This window comes from Capricornis sumatraensis, chromosome 3 (genome assembly GCF_032405125.1).
Source record: "Capricornis sumatraensis isolate serow.1 chromosome 3, serow.2, whole genome shotgun sequence".
Taxonomy (NCBI): Eukaryota; Metazoa; Chordata; class Mammalia; order Artiodactyla; family Bovidae; genus Capricornis; species Capricornis sumatraensis.
Window position 1 is genome coordinate 177,727,835 of NC_091071.1, and position 17,398 is coordinate 177,745,232.

The 17,398-nt window shown below is 45.5% G+C and overlaps 1 protein-coding gene across 1 annotated transcript in view; it reads left to right on the forward strand.

The window, feature by feature from the left end:
* Nucleotides 1–15,792: 15,792 nt before the first annotated feature.
* The window catches only part of UBR4 (ubiquitin protein ligase E3 component n-recognin 4), a 130,999-nt gene continuing 129,393 nt past the window's right edge, over nucleotides 15,793–17,398 (forward strand). Inside the window, exon 1 of the mRNA XM_068967896.1 lies at nucleotides 15,793–15,968. Within this exon, the coding sequence (XP_068823997.1) occupies nucleotides 15,793–15,968 (176 nt within the window). The remainder of the gene's footprint in view (nucleotides 15,969–17,398) is intronic.

The window sequence follows — 17,398 nt, forward strand, 5'->3', positions numbered from 1 at the left end:
AGAGCTGTGCCGGCATGCAGCGAGCGCATTGTTTTAATTGGGAAACAGGCCAGTTTAATCATGTAAGTGTTGTGTTATATAAAAAACAAAATGTTTTGTTTCTGTGGTCACATGCTGGTGGGAGAGAAGGAAGAGAAAGAAGAATAATTTTACTTTATTTTTATTATTTTAGCATTTATCTACCTGGCTGCTTTGGGTCTTGGTTACAACACACAGGGTGCTTGTTGGACTCTGGGAGACCTTTCCTTGTGGCGCACGGATTCTTGGTTGTGGCCTGGGGGCTCAGTAGTTGTGGCTCGCAGGTTTCGTTGCCCCCTGGATGTGGGATCTTAGTTCCCTAACCAGGGATTGAACCTGTGTCCCCTGTGTTGCAAACTGAATCTTAACCACTGGATCACTGGGGAAGTCCTATGAAATTTGATTTTAATGAATGAATGAACATCTGAGTATCTTCAGAAAAAAAACAGGCATCTATTTATCCTGCCTGGTGGCTTATTTTGTTTAAAGTGACTTGGGAGATGGGGATAAGTACTGGTTTAAAAAAAGATACCTGCCCTCGTTTTGAGGGCGCCTGGGTGGGATTCTGCCTGGCCTGTGTAAATGTGTTTAAGCTGCATCCTTGGCTGTTGCCCTGATGCCCGCTCTGCTTACTCACGCAGTAGCCAATCAATCTGCTAGATTCTAGTTTTCACGTGTGTGCCAGAGTCTGCAAGAAGAAGCTGATGGAAGGGAAGTTATCTGCCTTTCCGTAAAATTCCTTATATTTCGGCTTTAACCATAACTATGTTACTGAAAAGCATTTAAAGTAGCTGATGCTAATGGCACGGTCAAATCTCAGTCTCCTTAGATTTCAGCCTTTCTCAGTCTTAGGGCAGCACTTGCTTCTGACCAGCTACACTGAGCCTCTGCCTATGGCTTTTGAAACTGCTTCCTCTGAATCCTCTGATGTGTTTCCTTCCGTCTTTCTCCCTTCCTCTCCTTCTCTGCTCCTCTCTGTCTTCGGTGCTGCTGGCAGTGGCAGTGCAAGTCCTGGCGCTGGCCCGCCGGGGAACTCCTGTCTGGCCTGTTTTCTTGTCTTCCTCTTTTTCTGCGTGTATCCCAAGAGCCGTCTGTTTTCCCCACCTTCACTGTTCAGCACTCAATTGTGTCTGACTCTTTGGGATCCCATGGACTGCAGCACGTCCGGCTTCCCTGTCCTTCACCATCTCCTGGAGGTAAAGCAAAATAAAATAAAAATAAAAATTTAAAATAAATGAGGGGAGGAAAAGGTAGGGGTGGGGCACGGGCGTCTTGTGGATGTAGCCTCGTTAACTGGCTGGATTGTCGTCTCTGCTGCAAACTAAAGATGGCCTAAAAATTTTCCCTGTCGGTGGATGTGGGGACTGATGGGAGTTTTTCTTTACTGTGAAGAATGAAATGTACAGAGAGCCCTGTTGGGGGAGAGGTGTTTGCAATGTTTGAGTTAAGGAAGTGAGTTCCTCAGTAGTTTTATTCGTGTGGTTAGCATACAGGATGCTTTGGTGTAAAATTTTGCTGCTGAAGAGTATTCAGTGATTCTCAGTCTCTCTTGGGAATCATGTAGAATGGTCTGTGGTTTTTGCTCTAATTTCTCCTTCGTCTTTGACTGGTTGGGAGTCAATGATCGGGAAACATGAATTGTAGTTAAAACATTCAGGATCAATAAGAGCTTTTAAAAATTTTGGTAATTTTCTTTGGCAGAGGGGTTTAAAAAATCATATATTATGCCCCACTGACCCTCTTAAAATGATGGTCTTTTAATTTAATAGCACTTTAAGAGTGGTGATAGCTGCTCCTCTTCTCATCCGTAGCAAAGAAATTTGGTGAGCAGGCTAATGTGCAGTTAACACAGTTTGATTGTCATAATTAGGAGATGTTGCTGTTCAGCTGCTAAGTTGCGATTAGGAGTGGTTCTCCAAAACAAGTTACAGAGTTAAACATTTCTGAAACCCAAGTAATTTTTGCTAGCCTTCTTCCAATATTTATCTTGCCTACAGTCTACAGCTGTAAGTCACCAGTCATCTCGCCTTTCTCTTAGCTGCAGCATGTGGGACCTAGCTCCCTGACCAGGGGTCAAGCGCCAGGCCCCTCGCACTGGGGGCACAGAGTCCTAGCCGTTGGGTCACAGGGAAGTACCCTACAACTTGCCTTCTTTTTGATAAGAACTTATTACATAAGCTACAATTATCGGGCTTCCCTGGTAGCTCAGCTGGTAAAGAGTCCACCTGCAATGCAGGAGACCCTGGTTCAATTCCTGGGTTGGGAAGATCTCCTGGAGAACTGATAGGCTACCCACTCCAGTATTCTTGGGCTTCCCTGGCGGCTCAGGTGGTGAAGAATTCACCTGCAATGCCGGAGGCCTGGCTTTGATCCCTATGCTGGGAAGGTCTGCGGGAGGAGGGCATGGCTACCCACTCCAGTATTCTTGCCTGGAGAATCCCATGGACAGAAGAGCCTGGTGGGCTGAGAGGAGCCTGGCAGGCTGCAGTCCATGGGGTCACAAAGAGTCAGACACTACTGAGCGACTTTCACATAGGGCTTCCCTGGGGGCTCAGATGGTAAAGAATCTGCCTGCAGTGTGGGAGACCTGGGGTTGATCCCTGGGTTTGGAGGATCCCTGGAGGAGGGCATGGCAACCCACTCCAGTATTCTTGTCTGGAGAATCCCTATGGACAAAGGAGCCTGGAGAGCTACTGTCCATGGGGTTGCAGAAAGTCAGATACGACTGAATGACTAAGCACTGTTGCATAAGCTACAATTATCAGGATTATCCCCAAAATTACAGCTTTCTGTTCATTTAAAATTTTGTTTTAAAGTCATGAATCTATTTTTTATTTGGAATGCTTTCTTCCCCTCTCAGAATCTGGTTTGTCTGAAATCTAAACTCCATAAAGCCTTCCCTGTTGACTTTGGCTACCCAGGACCTCCAAGTTTCCTGGCTACTAACCACACAATTTCCTGAATGATGTATCCTCATATTTTATTATTTCAGTCATTCTTTGCCTCCCAGGGATCGTCAGACTGGTTTCTGAATTCCTCATGGTCCTAAGCATGACGCGGCCACTTGAATAAACAGTTCCCCGAATGGTTATACCTTCTTCGTAGAAGCCTTAGGACATTTGTCCCTCGTTTCTTAAGTTTCCACAGTGCCTTTGATGACTTAGTATGGAATTCTTATATATACATTTAAATTTCTTTTAAGTTGGAGGATAACTGCTGTACAGTGTTGTGTGGGTTTGTGCCGTGCGACAGCATGGATCCGCTGCATGCAGGCTTACCCCGGAGGCACACTCCCCTACTGTAATCCCACCATCTAGGTCGTCACCGAGCACCAGGCTGGGCTCCCTGTATTAAGGAATTCTTAAATTGATTGAAGTGCCAAGAGATAGTCCTAACCCACCTTTTCCTGTTGTGCCTGGAGCTCTGACAAACCTACTTTACCACTTTTTAAAAAATGCTCATAAAATCAATATGGGGAATGAGGGATTTCCCTGATGGTCCAGTGGTGAAGACGCTGCACCCCCACGGCAGGGGATGCAGGTTCGATCCTGGTCAGGGAACTATGATCCTGTGTGCCATGGGGCAGGGCCAAAAGAAAAAAAGGAAAGGTATCTTTTTGATGTTATATTTATGTGTTCTTACATAAAGTAAAAGAACTTTGATTTCTTGGACTCAAAGTCCAAATATTCAAATATTGACAATTATCATTCTTGTCAATCATTACCTGACAATGATGAAAATAAGATAGATGGCATTCTGGGCACTTTTATTTGTTATAAAATATACACTGAGGATTCCATGATGGTCCACCAAGTAAGATTCTGAGCTACCACTGCAGGGAGTGTGGGTTTGATCCCTGTTTGGGGAGCTAAAATCTCATATGCCACTCCATGTGGCCAAAAAGTAAAAAAAGAAAAGGGAACTGCTTCAATTTTTGCTGCTGAGTTTTTTATTTTAAAAGACGATAGGTAAGTTAAAAAAAATTGAAGCAATGCCCCCAAAATATTAAGGCAAATCTCCTTCTTCAACACTTTCCCCAACCCTCTAGAGGTAAGAAAAAGAAATGCAAAAAAGCAAAATGGCTGTCTGAGGAGGCCTTACAGATAGCTGTGAAAAGAAGAGAATCAAAAAGCAAAGGAGAAAAGGAAAGATAGACCCATTTGAATGCAGAGTTCCAAAGAAGAGCAAGGAGAGATAAGAAACCTTCCTCATTGATCAATGCAAAGAAATAGAGGAAAACAACAGAATGGGAAAGACTAGAGATCTCTTCAAGAAAATCAGAAATACCAAGGGAACATTTCATGCAAAGATGGGCTCGATAAAGGACAGAAAAGGTATGGACCTAACAGAAGCAGAAGATATTAAGAGGTGGCAAGAATACACTGAAGAACTGTACAAAAAAGATTTTCACGACCCGGATAATCACGATGGTGTGGTTATTCACCTAGAGCCAGACATCCTGGAATGTGAAGTCAAGTGGGCCTTAGGAAGCATCACTACAAACAAAGCTATTGAAGGTAATGGAATTCTAGTTGAGCTATTTCAAATCCTGAAAGATAATGCTGTGAAAATGCTGCACTCAATATGTAAGCAAATTTGGAAAACAGCACTGGCCACAGGACTGGAAAAAGTCAGTTTTCATTCCAATTCCAAAGAAAGGCAATGCCAAAGAATGCTCAAACTACCGCACAATTGCACTCATCTCACATGCTAGTAAAGTAATGCTCGAAATTCTCCAAGCCAGGCTTCAGTACATGAACCGTGAACTTCCAGATGTTCAAGCTGGTTTTAGAAAAGGCAGAGGAACTGGAGATCAAATTGCCAACATCCACTGGATCATCAAAAGAGCAAGAGAGTCCAGAAAAGCATCTGCTTTATTGACTATGCCAAAGCCTTTGACTGTGGATCACAATAAACTGGAAAATTCTGAAAGAGATGGGAATACCAGACCACTTGACTGGCCTCTTGAGAAATCTGTATGCAGGTCAAGAAGCAACAGTTAGAACTGGACATGGAAAAACAGACTGGTTCCAAATAGGAAAAGGAGTACGTCAAGGCTGTATATTGTCACCCTGCTTATTTAAATTCTATGCAGAGTACATCATGAGAAATGCTGGGCGGGAGGAAGCACAAGCTGGAATCAAGATTGCCGGGAGAAATATCAATAACCTCAGATACGCAGATGACAACACCCTTATGGCAGAAAGTGAAGAGGAGCTAAAAGCCTCTTGATGAAAGTGAAAGAGGAGAGTGAAAAAGTTGGCTTAAAGCTCAACATTCAGAAAACTAAGACCATGGCATCTGGTCCCATCACTTCATGGGAAATAAATGGGGAAAGAGTGGCTGACTTTATTTTGGGGGGCTCCAAAATCACTGCAGATGGTGATTGCAGTCATGAAATTAAAAGACGCTTACTCCTTGGAAGAAAAGTTATGACCAACCTAGACAGCATATTCAAAAGCAGAGACATTACTTTGTCAACAAAGGTCTGTCTAGTTAAGGCTATGGTTTTTCCAGTAGTCAAGTATGGATGTGAGAGTTAGACTGTGAAGAAAGCTGAGCGCTGAAGAATTGATGCTTTTGAACTGTGGTGTTGGAGAAGACTCTTGAGAGTCCCTTGGACTGCAAGGAGATCCAAACAGTCTATCCTAAAGGAGATCAGTCCTGGGTGTTCTTTGGAAGGACTGATGCTGAAGCTGAAACTCCAATACTTTGGCCACCTGATGCAAAAAGCTGACTCATTTGAAAAGGCCCTGATGCTGGGAAAGATTGAGGGCAGGAGGAGAAGGGGATGACAGAGGATGAGATGGTTGGATGGCATCACTGACTCAATGGGCATGGGTTTGGGTGGACTCTGGGAGTTGGTGATGGACAGGGAGGCCTGGCGTGCTGCGGTTCATGGGGTTGCAAAGAGTCAGACACAACTGAGCGACTGAACTGAACTTACCTGACCTAGTGAACAGTTTGGTATGCTGCTGCTGCTGCTGCTGCTGCTAAATCACTTTAGTTGTGTCCGACTCTGTGCAGCCCCATAGACGGCAGCCCGCCAGGCTCCTCTGTCCACAGGATTCACTAGGCGAGAATACTGGAGTGGGTTGCCATTTCCTTCTCCAACAGTTTGGTGTGCATCTCTCCAGACCGCATAATATTCTGCAACTTGACTTTATTATCTAAGAGATCATGGAGTGCTTTCCTTGGCCATACAGATCTCTCCCACTCTGTTTTTGGTGCTCACATGGTTGAAATTTTTGTTGTTGTTAGAGTACTGTTGATTTACAATGCTGTGTTAGTTTCAGGTGTACAGCAAAATGAATCAGTTATACACACATCCACTCTCTTACATTCTTTTCCCATATTGGCCATTACAGAGTATTGGGTGGAGTTCCCTGTGCTGCCCAGCAGCTTCTTTTTTGTTATCTATCAGATTTTATATACAGCAGTGGTATTTGTCCATCCCAGGCTCCCAAGCTATCCCTCCCCCCCTTCACCCCCTGATAACCGTGCGTTTTTTTCTACACGTGTGGCTCTGTTTTGTAGGTAAGTTCCTTTGTAGCCTGGTTTTTGACCCCAGGTGTGGGCGACATCATGAGTGTCTTTCCCTGTCTTCAGTCAGCATGGGTCTCTGGGCCCGGAGCTGCTCCCGTGTCCCGGCTGATGTGAACAGTGCTGCGGTGGGCCCTGGGGTGCATGTGCCTGTGTGAACCGAAATTTTCTCCAGACCTGCCCAGGAGTGGGATTGCTGGATCACACGGTAATTCTGTTTTTAGTTTTTTAAGGACCCTCTGAGCTGTTCTCCGCAGAGGCTGTGCCAGTTCCCGTTCCCACCAGCAGCTTAAACTTAGGAGGGGTCCCTGTTCTCTACACCCTCCAGTCCATAGGGTCGCAAAGGGTCAGGCATGATTGAGCGACTTTCACTTTCTCCAGCATTTATTGTTTGTAGATTTTTTGATGATGATCATTTTTTTTTTTAATTTAAACTTTTAATTTTGTATCGGGCTATAGCTGCCGTCTATGGGGTCGCACAGAGTCGGACACGACTGAAGCGACTTAGCAGCAGCATAGCTGATTGACGATGTTGTGATAGTTTTGGGTGAACGGTGCCGGGACTCAGCCAAACATGTATCCATTCTCCCCCAAATGCCCCTCCCACCCAGGCAGCCACATGAATAGACCAGGGCTCCCTGTGCCATATAGCAGGCCCTTGCTGGTTATCCATTTTAAATAGAGCAGTGTGCGCACATCCATGCCAAACTCCCTAACTGTCCCTTCCCCCATCCTTCCCCCCTGGCAAATGTGAATTTGTTCTCCGTGAGTCTCTTTGTGTTTTGTTCATAAGCTCATTTGCATCATTTCTTTTTAGATCCCACAAATCAATATAAGGGGTGTCATGCGGTGTTTCTCCTTCTGCCTAACTTGCTTCATTCAGGATGACAATTTCCAGACCCATGCATGTTGCTGCAGATGGCACTGATGGCCATCCTGCCCGCTGTAAGCTGATACCTCATTGCAGTTTTAATTTACATTTCTCTAATAATGAATGGTGTTGAATATCTTTTCTTATGCTTTATAGCCATATGTATGTCTTCTTTGGAGAAATGTCTATTTAGAGTTTCCATCCTTTTCTTTTTGACCCCTCCCTGCTGCTCGTGGGATATTAGTTCCTCAGCCAGGGACTGAACCCACGCCCTTGACAGTGAAAGTGTGGATGCCTCTAACCACTGGAATTCCCTTCTGCCCATTTTTTTTAATTGACTTTTTTTTTTTCTTTTGGATATTGAACTGCATGAGATATTTATGTATTTTGGAGATTGATCCCTTGTCAATTACTTCATTTGCAAATATTTTCTCCCATACTGAGGGTTGTGTTTTCATTTTGTTTATGGTTCCCTTTGCTGTGTAAGTTTTGACTTAGGTTCCATTTGTATATTTTTGTTTTAATTTTCATTACTGTAGGGGGTAATGTAGGGCGATGGTAAAGGACAGGGATGCCTGGAGTGCTGCAGTCCATGGGGTCACAAAGAACTGGACACGACCGAGCGACTGACCAAGTGTAGGAGGTGGATCAGAAAAGCTCTTGCTGTGGTCTACATCAGCGTGTTCTGCCTGTTGTCCTCCTCAGAGTTTTGTAGTATCCAGCCTCACATTTGGGTCTTTAGTCCGTCTTCAGTTTATTTTTGCGTATGCTGTTAGGAGCGTTCTACTTTTATCCTTCTCTGTGTAGCTGTCTAGTTTTCCCAGCACCACTTATTGAGGAGACTGTTCCTGAAATTCTTAAGTGTTATTCCATTGAGGATTTTTATGAGATCAACTGAACACTCTTTCAGGTAAGTCTCTTTTGTATTTTCCGTCTTCTATCGTAAAGAATGTGTACACCTGCCTCCTCATCTTTTAAGGAGTTTGGTGTGATGTCAGCGGAGACTGATCTCCAACCAAGAAGCCATTTTCCGAAAAGCCCTACGGCTTATCTAAGTTTCTGATTGTTGAGGCCGGGAACATGCCTATCCCAGTAGAGACCAAGCCCATTTAGAAAGGGATCTTTATAAAGTTGGGCTTTCCTGGTGGTTCAGAAGCCATCTGCAATGCAGGAGGCCCTAGCTACAGACTCACAGTGAGGCACACTACTCGTTTTGTTTGGCTGAGCTGTGCAGTTTGTGGGGTCGCAGTCACAACCAGGGGCTGAACCCATGCCCCCGGGATTGGAAGTATGCAGTTCTAAGCACTGGGCCACCAACCAATTCCCTGAAGCACACTCTTGAGTACTGCTGCCTAACACGCAATCTGAAAGGACGGAAGTTAAGAGAGCAAAAATACACGTCAAAGGCACACCTACTCATATAAGCTCCATTGCATTTTATATAGTCTTGGTGATATTATACATCCCATGTACTGTGATAAGATAACCTAGGCTAGAAGACTGATAACCAGAATGCCAGTTTATTGATGACCGTGAAGACAAATTGCAAAGAGGAACAGACTACTCATGTCTGTGAGTTGGGATATGTATTCTCTCCTGTGAAAAAGCCTGGAAACTAAGTTGAAATGCTATTATAAGTTGGCTTGGTCATTACGGACTTAGACTAGGAGGTGTGATATCCCATCCATGACTATGTCAGGGACATATATGGGCATGAGAGAGATTACTCTCTCCTGCAGGCCAAGGTGCCCCCTCCTCATGTCCCAGCAGTGCAAATGTATAACCGTTTGACTCCACCCTTCCCCGGAGAAGGCAATGGCGCCCCACTCCAGTACTCCTGCTTGGAAAATCCCATGGACGGAGAAGCCTGGAAGGCTGCAGTCCATGGGGTCGCTGAGGGTAGGACACGACTGAGCGACTTCACTTTCACGTTTCACTTTCACGCATTGGAGAAAGAAATGGCAACCCACTCCAGTGTTCTTGCCTGGAGAATCCCAGGGACAGGGGAGCCTGGTGGGCTGCCATCTATGGGGTCACACAGAGTCGGACACGACTGAAGTGACTTAGCAGCAGCCACCCTTCCCAGACTTCATGTACGCTCCTCTGTTAAGTGCTCGCCACGTCATTATACTCATGCTCGCCAACTCAGCGGACATGAGTCTGAGCAAGCTCTGGGAGATCGAGAAGGATAGGGAAGCCCGACATGCTGTGGTCCATGGGGTCACAAAGAGTCGGACACAACTGAGCGACCGAACAACAAATGTTTGCCGTGTTTTCCTAATTACAAAGAAAAGTGTTTACAAATGTGTTTTTAAAAAATTCTTATTTTGATACAATTTCAGACTTACAGGGAGATTATAAGAAGAGTACTAAGGATTCTCCAAATGTTGATATCTTCCCCTCATTTGTTTTATCTTCCCTCCAGTCTCTCAACGTGATGGTCCAAAACTTTGCTGAAGGTAAATCCTCAAAAATGGCAAGAGCAGATCTGAGGAATATAAAAATCATTTTACGAATTAGAAACCCTCTGACTTATTTTTTTGGCTGGGCTGTGAGGCATCTGGAATCTTAGTTCCCTGACCAGGTATTGAACCTGTGCCCCCTGGAGTGGAAGCGTGGAGTCTTAACCACTGGAATCTCCAGTGAAGTCCCTACCGTTTCTTTCGTCATCTACATTTAGAATGTGGATGCCATTCCAAATCTTTGTTATGAACACAAGGACAAACCTCCAATACTGAAATTAATGTGGTATTTATAATGAAAGTTCGTTACCTTAGAATGCATTCTTCAAATCTGTAAGCCCAAGATATTAAAAAAAAATTCTAAGTATGTTTCATTGGAAAAGACTCTGATGCTGGGAGGGATTGGGGGCAGTAGGAGAAGGGAACGACCGAGGATGGAATGGCTGGATGGCATCACGGACTCGATGGACATGAGTCTGAGTGAACTCCGGGAGATGGTGATGGACAGGGAGGCCTGGTGTGCTGCGATTCATGGGGTCGCAAAGTCGGACACGACTGAGCGACTGAACTGAACTGATGTATAGGTGCAAATCTCCCTGTGATAGTCTGCCTTTTCACTGTCTTCCAGCTGCAGCAGATGAAGGGGGTGGAGGCAAGCAGGATCATTTGATTTTTTATTATTTCCTGAAACCTCTCCAAGATAACCTTTGCAGATTAACTTTGTCCTTTGTGTAAAATAAAATTAGTGTCCCAAAAGCCACTAAAAAATGCTTGGTCTCCAGCCTTCTCTTTAGGACTCTAATTCTGTATCTTGCAATAGGGCAGTATTTATTGTGTTACAGAAAGGTTTCTTTTACCATCTTTCATTTTTTGTATTTTTTATATTTATAAAATCTGTTATAATATATTAAGTAAGACACTAATGTAAGTCATATACTAAAGGAAAGTCCCTACTGTTAACTCTGAAGCCAGGTTTTCCTCCAAGACTGGCTTGTCTCGGCTGAATTTTATTTCTAATGTAAAATAGGTCTTTCCTTATAAAAAGCCTAGATTGATCACTGGGTACCAACTTACCAGTATTATACCAGGAATAAAAGGCTTCCCTGGTGGCTCAGATGGTAAAGAATCCGCCTGCAGTGTGGGAGACCTGGGTTCGATCCTTGGGTTGGAAGATCCCTGGAGAGGGCATAGCAACCCACTCCAGTATTCTGGCCTGGAGAATCCCATGGACAGAGGAGCCTGGTGGATTACAGTCTCTGAGATAGCAAAGAGTCGGACACGACTACACACAGCAGAGACAGAAGGTGTTCTTCCAAACGTTGGGGGAAAAATTCAGGGCTTTCAGGATTTTCAAACTGGGTCTACAGGTCTCGTGAAGATTTTTTATTTCGGTGGCCTATGGGCCTGGGGCTTGACATTGTCTACCAAGAATGCACATTCAAGAGGGCCAGCAAGGTCTGCCTGCCTTTCCTTAAGTCACACTGCTTTTTCCTCTTAGATCTGGAACCCAGATCACTTTTTATCAGCAAAAATATACATAGTATTCCCTGTGGATAAATGTTCACATTCTTTTCAGTTTAGAGCAATGATGGTAAAGATGACAAAAGAACTTGGGAGGAGAATGGATACACAGAGCAAGAAATTATTATTAAAAATTTTTTTCCATCATGTTTTATTACAGGATATTGAGTGCAGTCCCTCATGTTATACAACAGGGCCTTGTTTACCAGTTCTGTGTGTGATAGTTTGCATCTGCCGCTGCTGCTGAGTCGCCTCAGTCGTGTCCGACTCTGTGCGACCCCGGAGACGGCAGCCGACCAGGCTCCCCCGTCCCTGGGATTCTCCAGGCAAGAAGACTGGAGGGGGTTGCTATTTCCTTCTCCAGTGCATGAAAGTGAAAAGTGAAAGTGAAGTTGCTCAGTCTTGTCCGACTCCTAGCGACCCCATGGACTGCAGCCCACCAGGCTCCTCCATCCATGAGATTTGCCAGGCAAGAGTGCTGGAGTGAGGTGCCATTGCCAACATCTACTAACTCCAAAGTCCCAATCCATCCTTCTCCCATACTGCAACCACAAGTCTATTCTCTATGTCTGTGAGTCTGTTTTATGGATAAATTCATTTATGTCATTTTTATTTATTATTATTATTTATTTATTAAGTGGGCCTTATGAAGCATCACTACACACAAAGCTAGTGGAGGTGATGGAATTCCAGTTTAGTTATTTCAAATCCTAAAAGATGATGCTGTGAAAGTGCTGCACTCAATATGCCAGCAAATTTGGAAAACTCAGCAGTGGCCACAGGACTGGAAAAGGTCAGTTTTCATTCTAATCCCAAAGAAAGGCAATGCCAAAGAATGTTCAAACTACCACACAATTGCACTCATCTCATCCCAGCAAAGTAATGCTCAAAATTCTCCAAGCCAGGCTTCAACAGTACATGAACCGTGAACTTCCAGATGTTCAAGCTGGATTTAGAAAAGGTAGAGGAACCAGAGATCAAATGGCCAACATCCATTGGATCATAGAAAAAGCAAGAGAGTTCCAGAAAAACATCTACTTTTGCTTTATTGACTATACCAAAGCCTTTGACTGTGTGGATCACAACAAACTGTGGAAAATTCTTCAAGAGATGGAATACCAGACCACCTTACCTGCCTCCTGAGAAATTATGCAGGTCAAGAAGCAACAGTTAGAACTGTACATGGAACAACAGACTGGTTCCAAACTGGGAAAGGAGTACATCAAGGCTGTATATTGTCACCCTGCTTATTTAACTTATATGCAGAGTACATCATGAGAAACGCTGGGCTGGATGAAGCACAAGCTGGAATCAAGATTGCCAAGAGAAATATCAATAAGCTCAGATATGCAGATGACACCACCCTTATGGCAGAAAGTGAAGAACTAAAGAGCTTCTTGATGAAAGAGAGGAGAGTGAAAAAGTTGGCTTAAAGCTCAACATTCAGAAAAGTAAGATCACGGCATCTGGTCTCATCACTTCATGGCAAATAGATGGAGTAACAATGGAAACAGTGAGAGATTTTATTTTTTTGGGATCCAAAATCACTGTAGATGGTGACTGCATGAAATTAAAAGATGCTTGCTCCTTGGAAGAAATGCTATGACCAACCTAGACAGAATATTAAAAAGCTGAGACACTACTTTGCCAACAAAGGTCTGTCTACTCAAAGCTATGGTTTTTTCCAGTAGTTATGTATGGATGTGAGAATTGGACCATAAAGAAAGCTGAGTGCTGAAGAACTGATGCTTTTGAACACTGTGTTGAAGACTCTTGGGAGTCCCCTAGACTGCAAGGAGATCCAACCAGTCCATCCTAAAGGAAAGCAGTCCTGAATATTCATTGCAAGGACTGATGCTGAAGCTTAACCTCCAATACTTTGGCCACCTGATGTGAAGAATTGACTCACTGGAAAAGACACTGATGCTGGGCAAGATTGAAGGCAGGAGGAGAAGGGGATGACAGAGGATGAGATGGTTGGATGGCATCATCAACTCAATGGACATGAGTTTGAGGAAGCTCCAGGAGTTGGTGATGGACAGGGAAGCCTGGCGTGATGCAGTCCATGGGGTAGCAAAGAGCTGGACACAACTGATCGACTGAACTGATTATTTATTTATTTTTGGCTGTTCCGAGCGTTATGTGGGATCTTAGTTCTCCAACCAAGGATCAAGCCCCCCACCGCCTTGCATTGGGAGCACAGTCTTAACCAATGGGCTGCCAGGGAAGCCTGTGCGTCATATTTTAGATTCCCCATGTAAGTGATATCATAGGGTATTTGGCTTTTTCTTTCTGACTTACTTCACTTAGTACGATCATCTCTTGGTCCATCCATGTTGTTGCAAAAATATTTCCATTATAGGAGTCCCAGAAGAAGAGAGAAAGGACCTGAGAAAAATATTTGAGGAGGTAATAGCTGAAAAGTTCCCTAACCTGGGAAAGGAAACAGTCACAGAAGTTCAGAAGTGCTGTCCAGGAGATTAACCCACAGAGATATCCACCAAGATACAATGTAACCAAAAGGACAAAAATTGAAGATTGAGAATATTAAAAGCAACAAATAATATACAAAGGAACTCCCATAAGGCTATCAGCTGATTTTACAGCAGAAACTGCAGGTCAGGAAAAGAGTGGCACAATACTTAAAGGAGAAAAACATACAGCAAAGCATACTCTATCCAGAAGACTCTTACTCAGATTTGATAGAGAAATAAAAAAACCTTACAGATAAGCAAAAAGAATTCAGCACCACCAAACCAGCTACAGTAGAGGAAGTTCTGTACCCAAAGGGATCTAACGTAATCCCTAGTAGCTGCTATTAGCATAAGGGCATTTTGCATAATGGTTTATTTATCTCTAAAAACGTGTGCATAAACCATCTCCTCGATGTTTGCAACAGCCTAGTGAGATTAAAGCGTCTGCCTGCAATGTCGGAGACCTGGGTTCAATCCCTGGGTTGGGAAGATCCCCTGGAGAAGGAAATGGCAAACCACTCCAGTATTCTTGCCTGGAGAATCTCATGGACAGAGGAGCCTGGTGGGCTACAGTCCAAGAGGTCGCAAAGAGTAGGACACGACTGAGTGAGGCACAGTACACAGTGAATTTGGTAGGGCCCTGCATCATCTCCACTGGGCAAACAAGGAAACTTATCCAACATCATTACTGTTCTATAAGACACACAGATACGCATAAGATACATCCTGTTTTACAGAGAAATTCTGAGGAACAGAAATTTTTATTTTTCATCACAGCTATCTGAAGGTTTAAAAGGAAAATGTTTTGTTTTGGTAATGCATATATGATATCCTATATACTGGAAGGCAGTAGGTTATCAGAGGGCTTCTCTGGTGGCTCAGATGGTAAAGAGTCTGCCTGCAATTCGGGAGACCTGGGTGCGATCCCTGGGTGGGAAAGATCCCCTGGAGAAGGGAATGGCAACCCACTCCAGTACGCTTGCCTGGAAAATCCCAAGGAGGAGCCTAGTGGGCTGCAGCCCACGGGGTCGCAAAGAGTTGGACACGGCCGAGCAATAGGCTCTAAACCAGCTTTACCACAAAAGCTAAAGGAACTTGTCTAGGTGGAGAAGAAAAGGCCACAACTAGAAAAAAGAAAATTACGAGAGGGAAAAGTTTATATTGTTGCTTTGCTGGTAGAAAAAGGTGGGGAATGGGGCCTTACACGGCAAATCACAAAGTGATGCAAAGGCGAGCTGGTAATCTTACTAATGAGGGTAATCAAAACATGGAAGAGGGTTCAGTGCGAAAAGCAGTAAGGCCTAGTGATTGCAACGATAGCAGGAGGCGATGCGAGGAGAAAGGGCTAGCCGAGCTGTGCGGCGCTGTGCTGCAACTACTGGGGGCCATCGGGGAGGTGAAGCCGGTGAGCGTTATTAGGCTACGACCTCCTCTTCTTGGCTGTCTCGAGCCGGGGCCGTCATATCCGCCGAATGCAGGTCTACTTCGAAGCCTCGGTCTAGCCAACTGATAAGCATGCTCCAAACTCACCTCCCTGGGGTGCCCACCGAAACCACGCAGTCCCCTGCTTCAGGCAGGGCTTCCAGCGCGCAGGCCCAGAGCTTAACACTGCCGCCGCCTTCCGGAGCGCTGCGTGCTGCCCATGCGCAGCCCCTCGACCCCGCGCCCTTCCCTGCGACCTGCCCCGCCCCCTGCCCGGTCCCTGCCCCGCCCCGCGGCCTCCCGGCCGCGCCACGCTTCCCTTGCGAGAACGGAGGGAAGCCGACCTCCCGCGTTGCGTATTTTGGCCGGCGACCGCGTCGCGCTGTCTGACGCGCCGGTCACGTCACTTCCGCCCCCTCCCGGGAGGCGGTGCTGAGCCGGTGGCAAGCCCCCGGAGGGAGCCGGAGGAGTACGACGGAAGATGGCGACGAGCGGCGGCGAAGAGGCGGCGGCTGTGGCGCCGGCGGCTGGGGCCCCAGCCCCGGCGGGAGACACGACCCCGGGCTGGGAGGTGGCGGTGCGGCCCTTGCTGTCCGCGTCCTATTCCGCCTTCGAGATGAAGGAGCTGCCGCAGCTGGTGGCCTCAGTCATCGAGAGGTACCGGGCGGCGGCGCCGGCGGGGCGGGTGCCGGGAGGGGGATGGGAGGTCGTGCTGGAGGGTGCGGGCCCCCCGCCTCCCGACTGTCTCCTGCGGCTCCGGGACGCCCCGGCCGCGGCCCCGACTTCGGGGCTCCCCGGCCCCGCGAGTCGAAGGCTTGTCTGGCATTCCTTCCGCCAGCCCGGGCGAGTACTCCGTACCTCAGTTTCCCCCCAGAGCAAAACTTCTGAGGAGGACTTCTCGGGAGGGCGCGGCCGGCCGGGCTGGGAGTAATTTTGCGGGACGCGTCGCCCTGTGAGGGGTCTGCCTTCGGGGCTGCCCCCTCTGTTAAGGTCAAAGCTCCGATGAGTTTGCATTTCTCGTCCGCGCTCATCCCCCTGGCCTGGGCTGGAGCGGAGCCGCGGGGTTTAAATCTGGGACCTACCACACAATTTAGTAACGGTCTCCGTGCTGCAGTAATCACTCGGGGCACGTGCTGTTTGTGCTCTAGGTATTGATGACTCTTTTTTTTTTCCAGGTTGCATTTATGGTATATTACTACTGTAACGGTCTTTGATTAAAATTATGTTAGTGTTATTCTCAGAGGTCATTTCCTCCCTGACACCGCATACTGTGTCTCTCAACTACAGGATGTTCAGGCTCTTACCATCAGCACTGTTGATTGGTTTGCTGTTAACATGATTTTGCCCTTTTGAGATTCTTAGATTATGCGAGTTCTTAGATTATACAAGGGCAGGAATAACCAGAGTGCTTGGCTTTTCCTTTCTTAACCTTGCTCAGAGCGGTCTCTCGTTAGTTTAGTGGTAGACCTGCCTTTAAAGCCAGTCTCACTTTCATTTTTCTAGCCAAATGTGACTTCAGCAACTTTCTGCAGTTGCTTACTGGCTCATTTTAGCTTCCTGCCAACAAGAGTGTTACCTATATGTTATCCAGAAGGTTAGGGATTACTATTTATTTCTCAAGGGAGGCCCATGATTTGACAGATGGTCTGTTGCAGAGTTTATTGTTACCTTTGTGCTACTTTGGATGCGGTTTAAAAAGTAAATTAGATTAAAATAATGGTTTGGTTGAGTAACTTTAAAGTTACCTTTCAGATGGATTTTCTTGTCTAATTATTAAGCCAAGAAGGTTCAGAAGATGTAAACAGATATCAAAGATACTGCTCTCAAATTATCTAGCCTCTTTATATAACTGTTTTCAACAGTTGGATTAATGGTATTTTCACAAATCATACTTGTCAGGTTACTTAGAATGGACAGTGTTCCACTCTTTTTAGAGCACTTATTCTTATGTTTTTATGGACATAAGCTGTAAGTTATAAAGTCATTTGTTGACACACTCCCATACATCCAGTATTTGGGGCCTGTGTCTTTTAAACTATAAGAGTTAAGCAGCTCCCTTCCACCTGTAGAAGAAGCCAAAACGAAAT